Here is a 23314-nt window from a genome sequence, read left to right on the forward strand (position 1 = left end):
AACAATAACATGCCAATATGTATGAATTTATGTTAAAATGTGGTTTATGAAAAGGTGGTTGCAGTATAGACATCTTCTCCTTCATGCTTAGGATAATTTGGACAGACACAGGAATAATAGGTACTCTCCAAAGAAAACCTTATTAACACATGGACTGCAAAACAAGAAAAAAGTATTTTATATTTTATCTAACTTAATTGGCCACTGAAGATTCTTCATAATTAAAAAAGAGATTGCATGTGCTCTCTAAGGTTACTAGAAAAAGAAACAGGAAACATTGAAAGTTTTTAAAAAGAAACAAAAAAATCAATATTTTGTCTAAAACAATGGATGTAAGGGCATATCCAAACAGTAACATCCTGCTTCGTTCTGTTGAGTCCAAACCCACATGCCTGCTTTTTTGTCTCATTCATATTGAAAAGCAGCTCACATTTCTTCACTTGCCCCTATCATCAACTTTAAAATGCAAACTCCTCCAGCTGTACATGCATCCACTCAGTCTCACACACACAAATGCTGTGTGTCAGCAGCTCAAGCCTGCAGTGGGAAACAGCCCCCTACAGAACACCGGTCATAGTGTTCAAAGTCAAGTGGGCCAGAAAGTCCACATTTCTTTCAGACAACCTCTCTCACCTAATAGAAGACACAATTTGCTGGCTTTCCTCAGCTGAATAGGACATCCAGCTCTTGAGGATGTAACAAGAGCTCCTCAAGGTTGTCTATCACCTTTTCACTATGAGCAATAGCAGCAGAAAGATGATGGTTAAGGAGGAGACAGAGGTCTGAGACTCATTAGTAATGGTGGGGGGATACAGGATAGAGGACAGAGTAGACAGGAGTATAATTGCTATAATCTCAGGTTAGGGCAAGCCTCAGTCACCCAGTGCTGGGCTGTCAAAGAGGTACGATTAGCAAAAAAAGGACCTGTCACAGCTCATTTATTCCGCGAAGCTTCCCAAAGGGCTACTTTGAAAACCTTTCTAAAAAGTCCTTGGTAGAAAATAGCAGCCAATGAACAGAATGAGATTTGTCTTGGAAGCGTGAGGCATTTAGTATTATTCAAGAGCAATCTCCCTGCACAGCTGAAGATAGCAGTCATGGGATAATTGTTATATTCTTCCTTCCCCTGCCCCTTTGCTACTCAAAGCCTGGCTTGCGCAGGGTTGCTACCAGGCATCCTTGGCAAGTTCAGCAAGAAACAGTCTCTGTGGTACTGCTTACCATGTTGTTCCAGAGGCCCACAGCCACAAAAAGAGAATCTTCCAGAATTTCCACTTCTGTCTTTGATGTGGTAATCAAACCATCCTTGCCCTGAAAGAGAAAGTACTTTGAGCATCATAAAATAATTAAGAGTATGGAAAGATGTGATATTCAGTCACAAAAGTTCTCAATCTATAAAATAATATTCATATCCACAAGAAAATCAATCTTTGGTATTCTCACAGAGCCACTTGCCATTGATCCCAGTTACTACTGGTGTGTCAAGACAGAAAGATGCTGTTTCTGTAAATGATTGTTGCACATCAACCGGACAAGAAGAGCAGAGCAACAGCACAGCATGATCGCAGTAGTGACACACAGTAGAGCAGGAAGACAGAGGTGTGAACACATGAATCATTTGGAATAATGATTCCAAACAACACTTCTTCTAGCTAAAACATGCATTTAAAGATTAGAAACACGCAGAATTTGTCTTAAGAGAGCATGCTGAATTTTAAATTAAATGTAACTGTTGGAAGAGTTTGGAAGGTTACACATGGTGGCTTGCAGGCATACCACAAATCATATGAAATAGAGAATCTATCTATGACATATGATGGCATTCAAAGAAATAATAGAGCAAATTACTGACATAAAAAGTAATGCCATGAAAGTTAGAAGTCTGCTATTTGCATATGGACAAGCCATCAACAAAAAAAAAGCCTGGCAAAAGATGACCTCAGCAGCAACAAGATGATTTTGTAACATAGCAGACACCTCTCTTCCTGGAAGAAAAATTTCTTCTCCCAGTTCACTTTGTTCTGATACTGAGCTGAGGGGAGCAACGGAATTACCTCAAATTCATGGAGCTATTATGATGCTCAGAAACCAGACCATGACTCACTACCAACCTATTTTACAAAAAACCACCTAATGTGTTGGATTTTGATGCCTCACGCCAAGTGAGCCATTCTCTAAAAAGTAAGACTCTCCCTCTTCATTGCCAGATCTTAGACAACCTTGACCTTTGAACTTCCCTTTAAAATCACTTAGGACAAAACCATGCCTGACATTGTAGGCAATCCCATCTTCATTCCCTACTGGCTACACCAGGAAATATTAATTCCCAAGTTCCCAGACTCATTGCAGGGAAATAACCACACTTTCCAATATAGTTTACAAACACCTTTATCTTTTGTCCCTCTAACCCTCAAATACTTCACATTACCCACTTTTTGCCTTTGTTGTCAAACACATTGAGCATAATCAGGGATGAATATGGTGATGACTACAAAGATATGGAAAAATCAGCAGCACTGACAGTTTCCACACTTGTGACCTTAGGTGCAGAGGTGTCATAGCTTGATTTATCCAGGCGCATAGCATCCAAAACACAGGACCTCTGACTGGTGCTGTTTAAATCAAGTTCCACTCTCAGAACTTCTATGTCTGATCCTGAGGTGTGTTCTTCCTGTGCCTGACTATCCTTGTCTTGCAGCATTACACAGCCTAGGACAGGAAAGCCTGCTGAATATTGCACTCAGTCTCAGCAGACACAAACCAGAAAGAATGCAGCAGCTTGAGTTTACTCACCAGTCTGAGCAGCAGATTTCTTTCTTGGAGAGAAGGCTGAAGAACAACAGTGAAGTCATCCTTTTGATCAAAACTCTCAGACTCCAGCAGTTTTTCCAAAGCATCCTAAGTAGACAACCATTTAATGGGATAAGTATTATCAGGTAGAGAGTGTAATGTATGTGTGATTCGTCAGGGCTTAAAGTAAATTAAAATTATCCCCATTCCTAATAAACCACAGAAATAAAATTGTGTAATTCAGAACAAAGACAGTAATTACATGAAATCTTGTTACACAACAACTGGAAAATCCTTGTAGCTATAAGAAAGATGGTTTACCGTCATTTTCTTTGAAAGGGAGGCAAGCTTAGCAAGGCAATGAAACGTCATGTTTGTTGCCACCCTGGCACATTTAAAAGAAACTCTAGCACAACTGTCTTTGTCTTAACAGAAGGTTTCCCTCTTCTAAATCATGTGGCATTTTACTGGGCAAGATGGATCATTTCTCTGATGGGATACAAAAAATCCTAGGTTGCCTGAAGTTATATAGACATTTAAAACTTCAAGAGATACTAAGATCACTCAGGTATAGAGAGAACCTATTGTCAATATTCCTGAGGTAAGAAATGGGATCAGGATTGCTATGGATATGTGACAGAAAGGCTGTCACTCAACTTCCTCACTGCTATTCTTCCCTTAACTCCTTGCTTCAGGCCAATCTGGAAAATGAATAGAGATGTCTAGCAATATGAGAGCCAAACAACACCAAAGATACCGTACCTGATAGGACCACCTCAGTATGTTATCACCTAATGCAGAGCAACTGAGCTGATTGCTGCCTGGATTGCTGCAGAAAAGAGTTAAAAACATGAAAGACATTATGAACTTTTGATAAACAAGGTGGATGGCATGACTTCTTTTGAGCCACTGACAAGCACATGCTAAAGACTAAACTGTTTTATGGGTAGAAAAGGCTACATGGAACATGCTAATTTTTGATGTAAACATAGAATGATATATATTCCCATATCCAGAGCTTTGTATCTCTTCTTGATTTGAAAGCCTAGTCAGTTGACAACTACGCCAGACTTAGATTAGCACAGGATCTCACAAGCTAGCGACATGCTCAAGCCTAAAATAGCAGCTGCACTGGTTTTCAAACATCTCCCTTTCTGTAGTCACACAGGAAAATTGAACAAACTCAAAATACTTCCACAGGAACTTCTTCTTTAGTATTTGGCATGAAGACCTGCATCTAGAAATGTGGATGGAAGCTGCAGAAGGTTACACATGCTAAAGGATGACTGGCACAGTCAGATTTCTGACCTGCAAGGTGAGATGCGTATACTGCGTATTTTTGAGGCTAGCTGGAGAACTCTGGGAGTTCCCAAAGCTGTAGACAGGAACAATATAAGATACACAAAAGATTAGTCAGGTTCCAGCAAAGATATACTCCCTTGAAATTTCCTAGATGGACTGGAATCTGAGAAAGTTTCTGGGGGGCTTTGCAGATACAAGCAATAAGTATGTGTCAGGATCCTTTTCACAGAGCTCTAGCTAAACCCATAAAACAAGAGTTTTCTGATGAAGTGCTATTATCACTGCTGGTAAGTGAAAGAAATATGAACTCAGGACCAGAATCTTACCCAAGCCTAACAAAAGAACCTCATAAAATACATGAAGAGAGTTACATGCCTAAAGATAGGGTTCATGCACTACTTCTAGTGCAGATGCTTCTAGTTAGTAAGAAATTAGTAAAGGAGGGACCTTTAAATCCCCATTGTGTCCCAAACTTCAATGGCTAAAGTTCAGTACTGACATGGGACTGAAACTGTCAACCACTATTATCCTCTTTGACTCTTGAAATTTCACATTTTGGTATGGATTTATATTTTTCTCTCAGAGCACACCTCATAATGACAACTTAGTAACCAAATGCTGGAGGTCCTTATCTGGGAGAGGACCTGGGCCTCAGGCTGTCTAACAAGCAGTAAAGTCCAAGACTTGCAAACTTGTGGGACCATTCAACCAGATAAACACAGCTATGAGAGCATGCTGACAATAAGAAAGCAAATTGCCTTAAGTACAAAAGGAAATATAAAAATTCCTCAGAGGAAAAGAAAAACAGATCTATTTAATTTTATTTTTTAAGGTCTTTTATATATGGTAAGGCCCATATTCCTAAACGCATCTTTTCCATATTTCTCACATTTTTCCCCTTCATGTTTGTGCAGGAGAAATAAGCTAGAGTGCCCCATGCAGTTGCTTTTGACAAGGAAAGGTTCTCCTCTGCTTGTATTTGTTAAGCACATGGTTACATAGCAGCCAGACCTCTTCCCCTCTTCCATCAGAACGTCTCCAAGGTTGTGTACTTGCAAAGCTTGTGAAACGCTTCAGGATGACTATATTAGTACATATGGTGTCCTATGCCATGAGCACAGGGAAAAAAAAATTACTGTGGAGTAAGATGGAGTGTAATCTCACCAGCTGTAAACTACTCCATCATAACTGCTCATGTGCACACTCCTACTCCATACTAAATCGGGACACAAACTACTCACACTTTTGTTACAAAGTACGGAGAAAGACAGATAAATAGATGCAGTTACCATAAGGAACTGGCAGCTTGGATGTTTTCTACCCTGCATACCCTAAGCCCAAGTAGTATGTTTCCAATAGCCTAATAACGTCCTTTAAAATCAGTTACCCATTTTGTGAACACTGATATGTAGGAACTTAAACTTTTGAAGCTTTTGACTTGAGAGTTGCAAAACAAAAGTATCACTGAATAAAAAATTGGGGGCAGCTAGACCATGCAATCTTGTGGCCATAATCTCAGTGCTGGGTCTGGCTGGGATGGAGTTAACTTCCCTCATAGCAGCCCATATGGTGCTGTGTTTTGGATTTGTGGCTAAAACTGTTGATAACAAACCAGTGCTCTGGATCTTGGTGAACAGTGCCTGTACAGTGTTGAGGCTTTCTCTTTTTCCCGCACTCTGACCCCATATTTAAATATGCTGTCCAATATGACAGGATTAAAAGCACTAGCTTCCTAGTAAAAATATATCTTTCAGAGAGAGTATATCAGAAACAAAGCAAAGACTTAAAATCTTTTACATACTTTTGTATTAAGGGCAGAAAAACAGTTCAGAAGATTGTGGCTCAGTCATAAAGTCAATGCATATACATAGCTGTTTGTTGAACACCAGCAGGAGACAGCGACAAGAAGTTAAAGAAACCTGTTACCTGGCATTACTGTAATTTCGGCATGAGAGAGAGGCATTTGTGAGCTCAGTGGAATCCACTAGATTTACGAAGGCCTTGGGAACCTGAAGTAATAAAGTAAAAAGTATTCATGCTAAATTTGCAATTAAAGATCAGCAAGCAGCAATTATGGCAAACTACATCTACAACCTCACATGTATTACCTCTGGCCTGGGATTCTGCCTACATAAAATCAATGATCTAAGTCTTTGCCAATTCTGTCCTGAACCCTGCTCCTATATAGGCCTGCTATGTAGTATCATCATTTATGAAGTACTTGTGACCGTGATTTCTTGACTGAGACACAGCAATTCATTTTACATAACCAGAATGGCCACCAGCCAATTCAATTGAACTCAAATGAACTTAGAACTACTGACTACTGTTTTTGTGGTAACAGAGCAATGCAAAGCTGGGGACGAAACATCCTGTGTAACAGCACAAGCACTCATGCAACCCACCACACCTCTCCCCCATGCAGAAAGCAGCTTTTCATTTACATAATGACACATCACTTTTACAAGTGCACATAAACAGATTCTGGAAATAATAGTGGAGAGAATCTGAAGAGAATGTGGGGGTGGAACTTCCCCCATACACAACATTTGTTGAAGTCAGTTGGAGAAAAACAAGTGGTTATGGCCTGGTGCAACTGAACCGTAGCAGGTTTAGAATATGCTGTAGGCCTTTAATGCAGCAAAACAAAATTATTGGAAGATGCTATTGAAATAATTCAGTTAAACAGTTTATAGTCTGCTTTAGTAGTAATCTATCCTCATCTAGTCTACTATTCACAAGGCACAACACAGAACACTTCCCAGAAACCATCCTGGATAAGCACATAATTCTTAGCTCAGCCAGCTAGAAAACCTTTATAAAGGCTGAGATTTTAAAATGAACACAAAATAGGAAAGAAGATCTATGATACATATTTTAGTGGGTGTTTTCCCTGGTCTGTAAAGGTCATCGCCAGTTAGTTAGCAGCCTGTACACTGCCTAGGTGTTCCACACCAGTAATTAGATATCAGTTACTTTCACCAACAGCCCTGTTAAACATGACTTTCAGACCTAGACAGATGTACTTCAATTTTCACAGAAATCATTTTTAAAAAACCCAAAGATTGAGTGATTATCTTGTGAGAGATTATCTTTTGTTGCAAAACAGAGCAGTTACCCATCCATCCTTTCTGTTTGCATGCATCAGCTTTTTAAAAGCAGGAGTAAAGCACTTATTGAAAACATTCGGAGCCAGTGGGTTGAAGTCAATGAGACTGGTGTTCTAAGCCATGTGAAGAGTGGTACAAGCCCTAGTCTAGAAAGGGAGACTGGAAAAATACACAAAGGATTCAGCTATTCAGGGCTGATGAATATGTCTTACCTTCTCATACAAAAAATCCAAGACAGCTGTAAGTTTTTCCAGGCTTTCTGATATGCAGTCCTTCTGCAAATGAGACAAAAAATGCCATCAAAACTACTAGAAAAAACCAGTTATCCATTTCCTAGAAGTCACAAACCCTGTGTATTGAGCTGTGTACTGAGAGGTTATTAAGAACCACTCTCTTCTAAATTCAGCCTTAGCCAGCAACAAGTAAATAGCATGGGAACTAATCTTGTAATTTAGCTGCCTATAAATAGACAACTTGACATATGTTGAAAAAAAGACAGGGATAGGGAAGAAAAGTATCTTTATACTTGAGGTGGAAAACAGTTGTTCCACTAAGACATTTCAGACTAGCGACGGCAAATAAGGCACAGATATTTATAAATACAAAACACATCATGTGCCAGGAGCTTACATCACTGGATAGAGGTGTCCCAACATCCCAGACTTAACTATGCCTTTGGTTCACTGTGGCAGAGAGCAGAGCATGGGAAAATGTCTGAAATACCTGCCTTGACTGCAAAACCACCCCACAAAGCGCTTACCAGTTGTGTGGGAGCATAGGAGGAACATGGGGTTTCCACACTAAAAAACACTGTGATCAGTTTCCAATCATTTTGGAAATCCATCATCTGGGAGAAAAAAAATAAAGGAATAGGATGATAGGTGATCTATTTGCTGTTTTCCTTTCTCACACACAATTTGCTATGGCTTTAAAACCAGTGAGACCAAGCAGCAGTCCATGGCCCAGCCCTGGCCACTGTGATCCCTTCCATTTGACAAGCCACCCAGCTTTTCCCTAGAGGAGACAGCAAATGGGTGGTTAGGCATCAAGTGCTGCAATTAAAGCTGAACACACACCTACAAAAAGCTCAGGATAGAGCCTGAAATTGCTGCTGCTGTAGGAGACTATTGGAAAAGACAGGCATGGACAGCTAAGCACAGAACTCGATGCTGCCTCTTTCCATCACTGTTGCATCTTGCCAACAGGATTACTGTACATGAACTGCTGAGAAGCAGTCACACCAGTGGGACAAAGACTGGAATAAAAAACTGAGAGCTAGAGCCCTGCTCAGCTGTGCTATGTTTATTAGGCAATGCTCAACAATCCTGAAGAGCCTTGGTGAGAACCACAAACATGCATGCTAAATCCTTACAGAGTAAAGAGGCAGCATCAGAATTGCCTTGGCAATTACATTTTCCCATTCTTTCAAGACTATTTTACAAAATAACATGCCTCATGGTTAAGAATAAAGGAGAAATGAATGCTTAAAGCTCCAGGATGGGACCTAAAAAGCACTCAGCCATGAGAGAGCATTCAAGCTCTCACCAGCATCAGCCAAAGCATATCTAGGTCTTTATTGTCCTTTTTGAAAATATGTTCCCAAAAGACCAAAAAGGAACTGAAGAGACAAATACTGAGAATTATTATTTTGGGTTGGCTTCTCAGAAACACTGGCACAGTTACAGAGTGTAGCTAGCAGAAATCTCACATCTTTAGCCAACAGAAAGCAAACAGACTGGCTTCCCTACCAAGCTCTTCAGCCGCTTTCACAAAAGTAAAAAAGGTGGGATACTTTCAGAACAAAACTCTGCACTTGAAAGGCACAGAATTGATTCTTATTTACAACAGAAAGACCAAAGTCCATTAACCTCAAGAAATGGCATGTTCTGTTTTGAAAAGATTTTTGAGTGCTGTTTAAAGTATTAAACCACTTTTCTGCCTCTTTCTGCTTCAACACCATGCTTTCTGAATTGTCCTCGCTTTAAACAAACCTGATTCTCTTTCATGAGCTCCACTATTTCTTCAGCTTGATGCAGGAGGTCTCTGAAAAGCAGAAAGGAAAAGAGAAATTATGAAGGCGTCGGTAAGGTTAAAGCTTTAGCTGATTTTTAGCATTGAATCAAACAACATTTGAGGATTCAGGTTGGATTAATCTTTTCTCTCCTAAATGTGTTAAGATTAGACAATTGACTGTGCTACCCAGAGAGCTTTGGGTGATTAGTTCATATTCAGCTCTCTGACTTTCAGACGTGCACTTAGATGAAAACAGCAGCTTAGTAGGCACATCTCAACTTCTACTTGAGCCAAAAGTTTGTTTTGCAGCTATAAAGAGACCTGACGTTAACTCAGGTGATCAGACCCCAAAGCTGGGCTTTGTTCCTCCTGATTCCAAGAGGTGCCAACTGAGCCACAATGGCAGCCTCTGGCAGTACTGAGCATATTCTGTGCCCAGTGAAGTGCTCCAGAATCAAAGACTTCCATCCTCCCCGTCGCCAGCTGTACATCAGCAGCCCAGCCAAATGCCCCTTAGACTCACCTGGCTTGACTGCCTGGTGTCGCTCCTGCTGTGCCAGGCAGAGGGGACAGATGCAGGACTGAGGGGTTGAAGGTGCTAATGAGAGCTGAATGACACACACAGGTTAGGCCATTTCTGCATCCAACAGACTGCTACTCTGCTGATTCATTAAACACAACGGAACTAAAACAGCCAGAACATGTAAAATCTGAGGACCTCCTGGCAAGCATGAGAGCTATGCCCAAGCCCCTCTGCAACTATTCTTCTTGGTTTTGTTCCTCACCTTCTGAAGTGAAGGCTTGATGTCTGAGTTTGCCTCCAGACTCAGGTCAAAAACCTCCATCCCCATCTCATGTCAGCCACAAGTAGTGAGGCAGGCTTAAATAGAGGTAGCTGTAGAAATGAAGCTACTGGGAAGGGCTACCCAGGGAGACTCATGAAACACCAATGAGTTGCCATGTTTTAAACCCCTTTTACAGGGAAATGGACATGACACCAAGGAACTAAGATATCAGGAAGATGATTTGGATGGGAGGACTCTGGAGCTGTATTTTACACAGCATTTCAGTGGGCATGAAAGTTTTACTGCAATGCCCTTTAAGCAAGTAAAGGCTGCCTTCAAAGGCAGCCAATAGACAATGAATTCACAGATGTGGTGCATCTATGGCAGCCCCAGCATAAATCCTAAGCACATGGCAGTTCTGGGCAGGCAAACCCACACAAGAGTTCACCAGGCCAGCATGGGCTGCAAGCACACACCAGCAGAGACTGTGGAGCAGGTAGAAATAACAGGCCAAAAAACCCTCTTGGGCATTTAAGAATCTTGCAGCCATCTGACACACCCCTTCTTCACTGCCTTTTGTCTACCCAGACAGTCTCTTTAAAGCCAGCACAATAACCCAAGCTGGCTGTACTCATGTCCCCAGGTACACCACCCCTCAGGCTTCCTTTACACCCCTGTGCTGCACCTGCTCTGCAGCCCAGCAGAGCCCTGGAGCTCCTGCCAGCAAGCTATTAAATTCATTTCTGAAGTTTTACTGTGACAGCAAGACACACCTGCTAAAGTTGCCATGCTTACTTCAAGGAAGTTCTTTCCTGTCCTATAGAAAGAGAAGAGAAAACAGGAAGTTTCTGTTATTCTATTTCTCAAAGAAAAATTATATTACATCACAGCCACAATTTCTTATCAGTTATGCTGCATCTCAGAGTGTAAATTCATGGCAGCTGCTGCAAGTAAGAATGGGGCCTTTCTTTCCCCAAAACTGTCATGTCATCAGCTACTGCTGAGTAAGAACATAGTCTCTCATCTCAATTTTTTCTGTCTCTGTACCCTCTGCATGTTGCAGTACTTGTGCTTGCTTATACACAGGTATAAGTGATGCAGGGGCCTCTCTGTGTATACCCACCTACAAGTGCACACAGATGTTTATGCAACCATTAAAGAAACTTAGTCTCTTAAAGTTTATCTGTGCAGTGCTAAATCCTCATCTGGAATGCTATGACTCAAAAGATCGGCACAGACCTGCAACTACAAGGTTTGGCCATGTGTTCACTCACTGACCTAGATCTTCTAAAGGGGCATGGAGGAAGGAAACGGGGTAAAGTTTGTCCAGTGAAGCACTGGGAATCAGCCAAGCAGAGGAAAGGGTATCTGGATTACTGTGTTCTTTCCTAGCTCTGATAAATCCCTCATTTCTGGTCTCTAACTAGTGAATGATGATGTTTACTACCTAGGATTTATCATGCAATAATGATTCTTTACCAATGGTATTGCAACCCCAAGGTAATTATATATGCTGCGTAAGTACAAAAAATTTCTATTACCTAAGACCAGGGAAAGTTACAGTGTCTCAAAATACTTTCCATTTTACATAAGCTTTCTCCTCCTCCCTATAGAACAATAAAAAATATTGCTTGGGCATAATTCCTGCACCGTGATAGTATAGAGGTTGGGATAATGAAACTTATAAAAGCTAACTTGTTACCTTTGGAGTAAATCCTCACCAGATTCTGGTGTCTGCGAACAAAGAAGAAATAAGAATAAAATTAAGCAAAGCATAAACTAGACCTACATATGTTGTTCCCCTACCATATTCCACTCCTGTTAGAGACAGTATTGTTTTCTACATACTCTTCTCTATTGTGTTGTAATCACTCACAGATTTAAGTTATTTTCCAGAACTTCTCTATTACAGTGCATTTTCATAGTCTGGTAATCCTTTCTTAGTTACTGCTTTCATTAATGATTTTTTTTCACATATGGCGTAAAATAAAATTTGACTAGTTGAAATCAAATTCCATAAAATGAAATGCTGTTCTAGACCAGCTTTCTCTGGATCTACTCCTACTCCTTTCCAACAAGGGACATGACCTGAAGTCATTTAGATAATTTACATAGATGGCACTCAGACAGAAGAGTGTCTGTTAACAAGAAACAACATCAATAGAGGAACTTCACTGGTTTCAGAGAGTTTGAAGAGGAGACAGTGACAGAGATGTTTGCTCTAGGAAAACAAACATTCCTTAAAAGATCACTTACATGTTTTCCTATGATACCCCCACAAGCAACAAAGACACCAGCACAAAGAAGACTTGCTCTAAAGGGCCATGTATCTGATATGGGTGAAGCACCTTTGCATTCAGGACAATAAATTTTTTCAAAAGAAGGAGTCCAGAAGTGCTGATTTTCTAAAGGAAAAGTATGATGTCTTGCTGGATACCATCTCAAATCTGAAAGTTGCTTTGTAATAAGGGAGACTCTACCCCATTATTCACAGTTACAGCTTCTCCAATGGCTATCAATTTTTGCTCTAGAGGCGTTTCTACACTTCCTCAAAGCTTGAGAATTGTGGTTAAATACTTCTAATTCGGCCTCAAATCTATTTCAGATATCCACTTCCAACTACTAAGACAAATAAAGATCATCCAAATCTGACTATATTATTACAGGCAGGAGAACTTTACCCACTGATCTATACACCAGAAGCATATCTTTGGGATCCTTGTAGACCTCTTGCCTTCTAGGTAAAAAACCAGTCTCTACAGAAAACACTTAATGAAGTGGAAAATCTACTGCATTTCTCAATAATTTGTATTTGTTCCAGTTTGAATTTTCCCAGCATCTTCTTCCAGTTATTCAATCTGTTATGCTCATTGTTAGGAAATCTAACGTGCTCTAATCAAATATCATGGTTCTCTGCAAGAGCACTGTGATCACATTTCCTCCTGCACAAAGTCAGCTGGCTATTTTTAGACTCAGGGTATACTGCAACACTGAACAGCAGGTACTTCCAGTCATTTTTTCACCAGAATTCTTTGATGCTTGTGGAAAGATTCAAGTCCTAAACAGCCTGAGACCCCAAACTACATCATCAGCTGACTTAATCATCACAACGGAGGAAATGGGTCACGCTCAGCACATTTCCTGCCTGTACTTACTCTTTGCAAACTTCCTATTGAAGTGACTGCTTTAATGTCAGCCGGCCGTAGAGCATGAACTGCAGAAAATTAAAAGACTTCAGGTTACAAAAGACCCCAAAACAGTAACCCTAACAGAAAGTTACATTCAGCAGTACATTAAAACATAACAAACTCGTCTAAAATGTAAGAAATCTATACTGATGGCTTTGATTGGAGGTTTTAAATAAGTCAGAAAGGATGGGAAACTTTACTCAGGTGTTCAGTAGATACTTTGGGTGTTTAGAGGCACTGATATGCTGAACTATCAAGCAAGAAAAGATCAAAAAACACTTCTGGGAATGATCGAAGTAATAGTGGCATCCCCAATTAGCAGCTGAAGAAACAAAGGTAGAAAAGTAATCATGAATGGAACAAAAACCTAAGGAGTTTGTAGAGCCTAGCTCCACTTCAGTCAATCCCATACATATGCATCTCTGCAAACATCTGATTTCTGCCCCAGCCCATTCTCAAATAATTTTGGGAGGGAAAGCCTCTGTGGAGACAATATCAAACACAAACCTGAAGATGAAGGGGTCTCAGGGAACGTCACCTGCTCACATGAAAACTGCAGTCTTCTTAGAGCCTTTGAGATAAACAAATAAATACGATTGATTGCTTAGACCTAACAAGGAAATTTGTGGAATGAGGGGTCCTATGGGCTCCATTCTCACACAGGACCAAGATTCTACTCATGTAAACAATCTCACAGAACGATTACACCTCTGTTAGAAATACATGGGAACACAGATATGGACAGCTGTGTTTTCAATTAACTCTTCCAGAACATGATATTTTCTGCTCAGTTTTCTTACTGATTGCCATAGAACTGGGCCTGAGCAAACGGTGAAATGTGCTGAATACATCCTGTTACATCCATTGCTGCAGTGACTGCTTAATTTGGAAGAGGTCATAAGGACAGCTACTGCAGGCATCTCTGTGTGCCAAGGGGCATCTGACTGACATAGCAAAATGTTACATCTCCAGTATGCAACAGGAAAGGCAGAATGAACCAGTTCTGGCTCCTTAGCAACACCTGGCCAGGTGATCAGAGGATGTGAGTTATTCAGTCAGTGTGAGAGAGAGCTCAGTACCAGCAGGAACATTGTTTAATGCCATCCTATGGTAGGCACAGCCCTTCACTGAGTGCTTTAAAGGGGCATGAAAGGCAATCCTCACCTCCTCAGGAGGTGGCAAGGAGTTCCCTCATTGCAATGACCATGAGTGGCTGGCCGACCACCACCAGTACCTAAAGGTGAAATCTGTATAATGACAAGGGCCACCATGGTCCACATACATTCCCTAGAGCCCAGCTGGAGGACTTTAATGGTGCAGACCCTTCGCACTGTTATAAAGCAAAGAAGAGTTTAATCCTGTGTTTCTAAAAGAGCAACAGAGCATCTAGGAACAAGTGCTAACCACAAAAGACCTACGAACAGGATATGCAACCTAATAACAAGCACTGCTCGGAGAAAACCTCATTTCCTGATTACATTCTGTAATCTTGCAGCTGCACTATCACATTGCCGACTCATTGGCTTTGCATTTCTTCTTTGCAGAAGCAGTTTAGAGCAAAAAGCTGTATTCTTTCTACTGCTTGCCTCAGAGGAAGCAACAGCCTGATAGGTAATGATGGGTATTGAAAACAGGAAAAAAACCAAAGCGGTACTCATACTTTACCTCTAGTTCCCCATATTCTTCCAGATCATCTGCATTACCTTAAAAACATTAAAGAAATGGTTATGCTATTTTTTTTTACCTTAGATAAAAAAAAGCTTCATAAGACTCAATATACCTAAAAGCACAGAATCTGGAGAAGAGGCACCTTTCTCATCTGCCCTGCTTTCCAAAGATGAGGCTCATCCCAACAACCAAATCATTTTCTTTGATTTTGCTATACTAGAATAAGCTTTTAGTTATTATAAACAGGTGACATCTGTTGAAATCACTGGAATTTATAGGAATAGGTGATGAACTTTGTGCAGATCCCCTCAAACAACCCCATTCTCCACAGGCCTTCTCTACCTGTTTTCCTCTTCAGCACATTTCATATACTGCTGTAGTCTTATTTTGTCCAAATTTAGAGGAATTTGAACAGGTACAAGGTGAAAACTCCTTAGAAAGGAGCAATTCACGTTAATCTGCATCTTCCACAGTCAGGGAGCAGCATGACACTGTTGTGAGTTTGCCATAGCAATACAGAAACAGCTGCAATTTCTTCTCTTAGTAGAGTGTTGGCAGACAAAATAGCCTGTGGAGCCAGGAGTCAGGCCTGTAGCTGTTTCCTGTTAAGGAAGAATTATTCTCTTTCCTTGAGCATACACCTGGATTTATACAAACAGATTTTGGCTTATTCTAAAATTTCCACAAAGCCTAGGTCAGCTGAACTTCAAAGCACTCTCTCAGCTGTTCTTGCTTGCCACACCAAAGCCATCAGCACCCAGCAAGTCTTATACAGAATTTTAAAAATTGTCCTTTAAGAGTCAGGAGCTATTTTTGGAATATTTAGCCCTTCTGAGTACTTCTGGCTTGTACACCTTTCTTTCCATGTCAATGACAGAGTAAGAGCTGAGCCGGCTCAGCCCAGCAGGTGAGACATCCTTGGGTGTAGGGCAGCCAGTGGTGCTCACGCTGCAAGGAGATGTGCCTGGCATGAGCAGGGGTCACTGGGCAGCCTCCGGGGACATGGGCACCTGTGCATACAGGTCAGTGAGGTGACACAGAACCACTACTGCCCCCCATGACCACCTCAGCCTGTCACCTGTGCCACACTACATGACCTTACTCAGTAGCTGTCAGCAACTTCCACATGGGTTTTTTTCCCCTACTTGGATTTCAGCCATGAGCTTCTTGCAAATCTATATTATTTTTACATTACTTTGTAGAAGGTTGAAACAGCTTCCTGGCTGTTGTGTGACATATTTTTAAAATTTCTGCCTGTTCAATCTGTGGTTTTTGATGATGCTTTACTCAGGGCAATAACCAGAACCCCAATTCTGTTTGGGTTCCTGGAGGCACAAGCAATGAGGGACTTGTCTGGATCACATAAATCTACTGCAGAAACTCAGTATCTGAGAATTTTAACACTAATTTCAACTATATTTGAGAATAGTTCCTTAGGTTACATTGAGAGAGAAAGAGGATCCAATCCCAGTTTCCAGGATTCAGGGAGTTGGAGGAACAGTTATAATGTGTCAGACTGAAAGTCTATCTAATCTGGGATTTTGCCTCTGACAATATCCAAATACAGATGCTTAGGCAAAGAACAAGGAAAATACAGTTATACTTCCATGTTCTACCCACCCAACTATCCATACTATTGTGCTCCCTGAGCAAGCAATTACTTAATGTTGAAGAACTCCCTGACATCTTTCTTCCATGGATTTGCCTATTTGTTTTTCTAATACTTTCACACTCTGGCTTCCCCCAAGTCCTGCGGCAAAAGAGGCTTCATCATTTAACTGCATGTTGAAAAGAAGTACTCCTCATTTGTTAATGACCTGATTGTTTCCTTGTTGCTCTTATAAAGAGTAGTCATTCCCTTGTTTCTGCAAAATTTGCATTTTGCATGTGCCTGTATGTCTTTATCATATACTTATCCCTGCTTTTTCCAGGCTGAAGAGTCAGTTTCTTTGATCTCATGTCGAAGCTGTTTCATAAGCCTGACCACTCTCCCCCTCTACCCTCCTCCTAGATTTTACCACATCTTTTTTGAGAGGAAAAATCCAGATGACTGTCAAGATGCAGGTGAACTGTGGCCCTGTACACAGCAGCAGCAACATGGTTTTTATGCTGTTCTCTTGCTAACTCCTGAATTAATTTCTCTCTGTCACTAGCACTGATGTCTTCAGACAATTGTGTTCTGAGGTCAAGCAGTATCTATTTAGAGTTCACCATAGTGTACACATAGATAAGAGTAATATACAAGGGGAAAACTTAGTTTAAGTTTTCATTCTGAACATCCTGAACAGTTTTGCACCAGCAAGTTGGAACCCACCCTTCATCCAGACCACTTTTGAACACGTGCAGAGCCCACATCCCAACACCAATCAATATGAGCATCACAGTTAATGAAATGGACATGTTCATATTTCTGCTTGGCTCACTCCCTTGGGTGGATATCACTTAATCCTGGCAGTCCTATATTTGTCATCAGTTTGTTCAAGGATTTGGTCATTACTCCTCTTGTCCCCTGTGCTGAAAGGCTTGGAGTGCAAGGCCCTTTTTAAGCTGTTATGTAAGGACACCAAAGAAAAAAAGAAATTGTCAGGCTTTAGCGTTCTTTTATACATCAGTCAGTCCTACAGACTCCATGTTTCAGAAGAACTTGAAATAGGATGTGTTGGTTTTCATTCCTTCAACAATAATTCATTGTTTCTCTTCAGATTAATTTTTGGCTTAGCTGATCAAATTTTAACCTTTCCAGTTTTCTTAGTTTGTTTTGGATTTACACTTTCCATAGGGCAACTTTTTAAACTCCTGTTACTCCCAGTACTATACTTACTCCCTTACTCTACCATGGAATAATTCTAACTTGTGTTTTCAATTTTCCTGACATAAAAAAAGGAAGTATTTTTCAGACAATTTTCCCAAAATTTGGGAGAAAGATTCTAACTCCTTCCTCCCTTGCTCTTATTGTTAATCTGTTTCAATGAACAATTCTTACAGGCTCTTATCAATCAACATATTTTTTCCTGGATTAAGTTTTCAGAGGAACTGCAGTCACCATGCATATTTTTCCCTAAGTTAAAAAGCTCAGGTGTGATAATTTCTTCTGATTACTTTAGGAACCAAAACCTAACAGTTTATTATTTATCAGAGCACCTTATAACCCTCTGAAGACACTGACATCACAGCCTTCTGCTAAGGTAAAGCACTATTACTAGTTATCATTATTGTCTTACAGGCTGAGACTTGAAGCACAGAGCCAGTAAAGCCAAAACATACACAACATTTTCAGTCTTGAGCACCTACAAAACTGTCATTGGCACCAAACGTGGACTTTAGAGACCTAGTATAGGGAACAAGGTCTCCAGCCTACCCTGAATATTACAGAAATCTGAACAATGCCTTGAATGCCAGGATGATGGTTAACCATTCACATAACCTTCTATCACTGAAAAGATTATCATAGTTACAAATTCAGAGAAAACCTCTGTTCCTTGCTTGAATTTCTGCACCATTTTGGCACAGATCTCACTGCTAGTCTAATTGTTTGATGTTTCTCTCACCAGAAAGCTTTAGTGCATAAGATACATTCTATCCCCAGAACAGTGCAAACCAATGCATACATCTTTATCAAAAAATTATCAAATATACCCCAAACTGCATTTAAGATCACAGTTTTACTCACAGATTTTCTCCACCCTGCTTCTAAAACTCCTGCTACACACCCACCTTGCAACAACTAAAAATAGAGGTTCCCAAATACTGTGCAATGCAAATTTTCAGAGGACCTTTCAAAACTTACCTTCTGAGGAAAGCAACCAAAGGAACAGCACACCTAACAACAGCTTCATGATAACTACCTCTGTGAATTGATAATCCTGGAGTGCTGTGTGTTAGATGTCAGGGCTGAGAAGAAAGAAATTCTATTCCTTTTCCCTCCTATATATCTTAAAAGTTGATCACTCAGCAGCCATAAAACTTATTTGCTTCTACCTTTGGAAAGCAAAGCGATGATAATATCTCATTTCATTGCCCATCCAAGGGTCAAAGAAGGGGTACAGCTTCTCTCACTTGTTCAGAGAGAGGTGGCCATTTTTCAGGGGAGTTCTCAGCAAATCTAAGGACCAAGATCACATGAGTCAGCTTCCAGCAGGGTCAAGGCTCTTCAGGCAATACATAACACATTAGTTTGGCATTAGCCTGCTTCTGCCAGGCAAGGAAGGAGCCTCTGCTCCTGAGGCAACAAGGTCAACTGAACCCTATGTAGCAGCCCAGACCCACCCAAAGAGGAAGGTTGTGCTCTTCCTTTTGTCTCCTTCCCTACCTGCCTCTTTCTTGCCTTCAACCAGACTCATGCTGTGCCTGTTTCTCTTCTACTAGTTCCTCTTCTGGAGGATTTTCCTTCACTGGGTTATGCCTCACCAGTATTTGCCAAGACAGAGCAGTGTCAGACAAGCAGGATCGGTAACTCTGCCCTCACACTGCACAGGTCTCCAAACCCCTCACTATGACACTCTTACAGTAGCATGGTCACTTCTGCAGAGTCAAAGAGCATGCAGAAATGCCAGCTAGACCATGATACAACTCCCCAGTGAGACTACCACTGTGCCTCCATTACAGTGTCAGGGTCAAACCTCTGAAGAGCAGCCTGCTGTCCTCACACAAAACAACAGAGTGACCTTTGGCCTCTTCTGAGCTCTCTGACACCCAGAGAGAGCTCCTACATGAATAATCGGAGTCTGCTTAAATAAACAGCTTTAAATGCTTAAATAAGCCACTAACACACCCAACTCAGGCAGTCTAACCCATCCTTCAAAGGGGTTTTTGTTTATTTTGCCCTTCTGTTGTTTCATGACAGAAATTTGACATTCTTTGAAGGAACACGTTGGAGGTAGATCTTGTGCTCATTTCACGTTTCAAAAACCAAGAATGCTGTATTAATTCTGAACATGAACAGCTATTGCTCAGAGCAACCTGCAAGGAGGAATGTACCTAGACAAGGGAAAGAATTCCTCCACCCCCTGAGTCTCCACTATCAACTCAGCAAAAACATACAGGCACAAGGAGCTTCTCACCTCAGACACAGCTGTACATTCGAGCCTGAGAGGGATAAGCTCATTCTGCCTGGGGGTCTCACACCTGAAACACAGTTTGACACCGAAACTCCTTTGACCAGTAAGGTAAGGAAAAGTTAAAGGCTTACTCACTGTTCGGGGCACAGCCCCACACCAGCAAGCCCTGCTGGGGCTGAGCTGCAGTGGAACTCCCAAGCAAGTGGTCAGAATGAGGGAGGTTCAGGTGAGGCTGGTCAGGACCATTACCACATCTCAGTCAAGGTGGCATTGCACAGTCTCAGCACAGATGGGAGTTACCTTGGGTGGGTCTCGTCATTACATACAAGGGTCTGTGGCTTCTTCATTCCTCAAGGGAAAGCTCTCACTATCAAAAGTCTGAGAAACAGACTTCTTGAAGAGCTGGAAGCATTTAAAATCCCAGAAAGTCTCTTCCTCATGGTACACAAAGCAAAACATGAAAAGAAAGGTAGCATTAATTCATTCATTTGCCATAAACCACAGATCCAAGAGTAAGTTTAGCCTTTAAACACTGTGACATATGACACAGTGACACAGACAAACGCTTTAAACATGTGACATTGTTAACTTCAAGGCTTGTAAATCTCTTGTAAACACTCCTTCCCACCACTGAAGCATCAAAATAGCTCCTAGACTGAATAGCAAATAACAAGCGGCAGCAAAGATCAAAAAAGTTTGCAAAAGGGAGAAGAGAGAATTTTCTATTAGATGGAGAAGGTGTCAGAGACAAATTAAAGCTTTTGCATTACTGCAAGGGCAAAGTTAGATGCAGCTACAGGAGGCAAGCAGAGTTCCAGACCATAAACCAACACTCAGCTGATGGTATTTAGGAATACCCTAGGGAACTGCAGCCATGTAGCTGATTACCTAATGATCAACACAGAACATCTTGTGTGTACCCTAAAGCGCCTGCTGCTGCTCAGGTGGGACAAGGAGCTAGATGGGCCTGATAGTTAACCCTGCCTGAATCGTGTGACTTGTCTTGTCCTTTGCCCTGGATGGAGAGGGCTCATAACACAACGGGCACAGAAGAGCATTGCGTGAGGGTTGGTGGTGAAGAGCAGAAGTTTTGTGCCTTGGCATGCTCTCGAGCAGAGGACCTGTTTCACAGGTCTACGTCCAACAGTGCAAAATACCACAAAAACAAAAGTCAAGCCGCAGTTACAGTTTTAAAGTAAGCAACACCCAAACAGATACTCAAACACAGGTGCTGAAGCATATTAGCCAAACTCTTTGGTTCATTGCTACATCTTTGGGTGGCTTATAATGTACCTAAAGCTTCACCTTTCATACCCAGTGAGGGAGCTATAGCTGGGAAAGCCATGGGATTTTTTCTAGCTTGTCTTTAAGTTTTTCCTTATCTCCTCTGTTAAACAGAGCTTCTGTCTGCATTTCTTTTACTCATACAGAATACCAAAACCTCAAAATTCTTTCAACCTGTCTAGGTCCTCACCTATAGGACTGCTGTTTTAAAATACAAATAACGAAGGTATGGCTGCATATTAAAAGAAAAAAAAAACCCAACAATAAAACCAAACAGACAAAAAAACTCCATAGAACTCAACTATTCATAATTAAACCCAAGATGTTTGTCACCACAAGCACAACCTTGTACTGAGTAACTTAGGGAGGTAGCCAGCTCAATTGCTAATAAGCAGAGGCCATATATCAGTGGATAATGTCACTGCATCCACAAAACTATCACATTGCACTGGCATAGCAGAGGACTTCTTGTGGAAATACAAAGCAGATCGAGTTTCCATTTCATTTGAAGATAGAGCCTCTCTGTGACCTGTCACTGCTTCAGCTAATCCTGCTGCCTTGACAAAGCATCAGATCTTGAATTTTGTGTTTAGGAAGCATATCCCTGAATTGCTCCATCTATGAAGCACTCATCTGTGATGGGTAGAACATGACAGTGCTAGAAAAATGTCAGGAATAAATCATACACAACAGCAAGACACTTCATGTGTCCTTGTGATGTTGTGCCGTTGCCTCCTCTTGCCTCTGTGATTCACACTGCTGGTAAATTTAGTCCATATTCTGGACCTAGACAGAAGATCTTCCTCCACAGGGGAGTTCAGACATGCAGTAGAGGGTGAGGAGATCAAGTGAGGCCAAGGGCAGCCAGGGACATGAATCACCAGGCAGCAATTCTGCGGCAGCAGGCAGGAGAGATGCACAGCTTGCAGGAGGCTGCTACCACCTGCTGGAAGGAGTGCAAATCCTCCAAGGAAAAGAAGAATACAAACGTTAATGTGGAACTGGAAAGCACCAGTCTGCCTATGGTCAGATTACTGAAAGTGGGCAAAAGGCCTTGTAATGCTTAGTGCAGTCCTTCAGAAAGCCCAGGCTTTTGGAGTTGAAGGCAAGGAGGATATAAATCATTTCTAAAATGGCTTTTAAAAAGAAACCTTGATAAAAACGAATGCAAACACAAGGCCTCAAACACACTTCCCTAAATTTTTCTAAGCTCAGCACATGGCTGGACTCTTGACTTCTATAGTTAGATCTGAATAGCTGCTATAGAGACCTAAGCTGTGGCAGTAAGTACACAAATAAGCAAGGTCACTACCACAACTATAGCCATATTTGGGATGAGCTATGAAGCAGTGCTCTCCTGCAAGCACCTACCAGTACCTGAAGGCAGCAATGTAACAACAAAATCTCCAATCCAAAGTAAATAAGTGAATGAAACTTGAAACTTCTTCCTTGTGCCTGAAGTAGGGCACAACTTCCCACACAGACTGTTTGATTACTTGCTGAGGGCACAAGCCCTTTAGCCACTCATCTGTGGCTGGCACCAAAGTACAGCATAAAGTCCATCTCCACAGACTGCTCGGGGCTGCTGAGAGGCTGGTGCTGCCCAGCCTGCCTTTGCACCTTGTGTATCTGCCACAGGTCCCTCATTCCCCACTGCCTGTCACAAAAGCACACTGTGCCCTTTCCAGCAAAAGCTGGAACTGCTCCTCACTGCCTGTTCTAGCAGCCTCTGGGCCTTTGATGCAGGCAAGCTGCAGATCATGCCATAGGGCTGAAATCCTCCTGGCTCCTTGTGGGCAGGAGCCCCTGAAGCCCAATGATAGCTGCAAGGCTGCTGAGAACACTGAACAGCTGGAGAACAGCAGAAGCCAAGATTTAAAGATCCTCTGCTAAAGACTGCTTTTACTTACTTTTCTGTATTGTGAGGATTCGTTTGAGTCTGTAAGCAGCAAGAAGCTGGGGACCAGATACTTCCTGTGGCCTCCTCAGTTGGCCCCTTGGTTATCAAATCAGGAGATAAAGCTCATTTCTGGGGAGCCCTGTTTACAGCCACAGACTTGAGAGTGTTCACCAGTGCTACCACAGCCTAGAGAAAGCAGTGCTGGCAGGAAGGCAGA

The 23314-nt window shown here is 41.5% G+C and overlaps 1 protein-coding gene across 1 annotated transcript in view; it reads right to left on the reverse strand.

The window, feature by feature from the left end:
* PLB1 (phospholipase B1) overlaps positions 1–18692 on the reverse strand; it is a gene marked incomplete at its 5' end in the record, with an annotated part of 78868 nt that extends 60176 nt beyond the window's left edge. The window contains 14 exons of the mRNA XM_082303313.1: positions 1222–1311; positions 2794–2898; positions 3553–3619; positions 6019–6101; positions 7415–7477; positions 7963–8049; positions 9194–9245; positions 9739–9823; positions 10774–10817; positions 11703–11734; positions 13156–13214; positions 13696–13759; positions 14854–14891; positions 18644–18692. Of these exons, the coding sequence (XP_082159439.1) occupies positions 1222–1311; positions 2794–2898; positions 3553–3619; positions 6019–6101; positions 7415–7477; positions 7963–8049; positions 9194–9245; positions 9739–9823; positions 10774–10817; positions 11703–11734; positions 13156–13214; positions 13696–13759; positions 14854–14891; positions 18644–18692 (918 nt within the window). The remainder of the gene's footprint in view (positions 1–1221; positions 1312–2793; positions 2899–3552; positions 3620–6018; positions 6102–7414; positions 7478–7962; positions 8050–9193; positions 9246–9738; positions 9824–10773; positions 10818–11702; positions 11735–13155; positions 13215–13695; positions 13760–14853; positions 14892–18643) is intronic.
* Between the last annotated feature and the right edge of the window lie 4622 nt (positions 18693–23314).

The sequence above is a fragment of the Coloeus monedula genome (genome assembly GCF_965178545.1).
Source record: "Coloeus monedula genome assembly, chromosome: 2".
Taxonomy (NCBI): domain Eukaryota; kingdom Metazoa; phylum Chordata; class Aves; order Passeriformes; family Corvidae; genus Coloeus; species Coloeus monedula.